General features: G+C 36.1%; 1 protein-coding gene across 1 annotated transcript in view; it reads left to right on the top strand.

Annotated features, from left to right (window-relative positions):
• LOC104810223 (ras-related protein RABG3f) overlaps positions 1-713 on the top strand; it is a 3322-nt gene extending 2609 nt beyond the window's left edge. The window contains exon 7 of the mRNA XM_010536418.2: positions 368-713. Within this exon, the coding sequence (XP_010534720.1) occupies positions 368-436 (69 nt within the window). The 3' untranslated portion in view covers positions 437-713. The remainder of the gene's footprint in view (positions 1-367) is intronic.
• The last annotated feature ends 294 nt before the right edge of the window (positions 714-1007 follow it).

Raw genomic sequence — 1007 nt, 5'->3', positions numbered from 1 at the left:
AAGAGCGGTGAAGAAGAAGAAATGTAAGATCCAAACTCATACTCGCCTTAGGTACTCAACTCGGCCTGCGGGTTGGGGTACCGAACACTATATGAGATGAGATGGGGTTACAGCATGGTGAAAACCCGAAAATCGAGTTCGGGCTCATTTATTTGGATACGAGGTCGCGTATTAGTACCGACTGAATAGTAAAGTGGCATTTGTCATTCATGGGTTTCGGGTCTGGATAATATGAAATTGCCTGAAAATTCTGGCACCGGTCCCAGTCAATATGATGTATAATTTGAAAAAAAATTCTAAATTTTGTATTTAAACTCAGGTTCGGGTACTCAACAATCATCTGAACACCTAATCTCTCGTTCTCTACAGATACTTACCAGACACTATCGATGTCGGGACAACAAGCCAGCAAAGGTCGACAGGGTGCGAGTGCTAAGACCATTCTCGGATCAGATTCTTCTTCGCGATCAGGTCAGCGGTTCGATCTCTCGAAAACTCTGTTTATCTCCGAGGGTTTTTACATATTTGTTGTACATTGGTGTTCTGTGGGTAATTATAAAACGAAGAACTTATAAGAATCCATAAAATCGAAGAGTTTTATTGTGGCCTTATGTTATCAGGCATGTGGAATCCTTATGATCTTTCCTTCTGTCGGTAATTGTGTTTTGGTTCAGTCGTTGTAATATTCATCTCTCATATCTGCATTCAAACTCTGGTTTCGATGGTTAAATACAGTTCTTGTATTATTAATTTAGAGAACCTTTAAAGTTCTTTTATTATCTGATTAGAATTTATTTCCGATCTATCTTTAAAATCAGGATATTTAGAAAATTTTGACATTTTACTTTGCTCTATCTAAAGTTTTATTTCGAATATCCCGTAAAAGTTTTATTTTATTTAGTAATTTAATAAAAGAAAAAACTCAAGAATGGTAAACAAATCAAAAAATTGGTTGGAAAGGGTGCAACCGATCAGTGTTTACTTGGAAAAATAACAAAAATAACATT

Source organism: Tarenaya hassleriana, unplaced genomic scaffold (genome assembly GCF_000463585.1).
Source record: "Tarenaya hassleriana unplaced genomic scaffold, ASM46358v1 Cleome175, whole genome shotgun sequence".
NCBI classification, from domain to species: Eukaryota; Viridiplantae; Streptophyta; class Magnoliopsida; order Brassicales; family Cleomaceae; genus Tarenaya; species Tarenaya hassleriana.
Note: the sequence above shows the minus strand (reverse complement) of the source record. Positions and strands in the feature narration are given on the sequence as shown.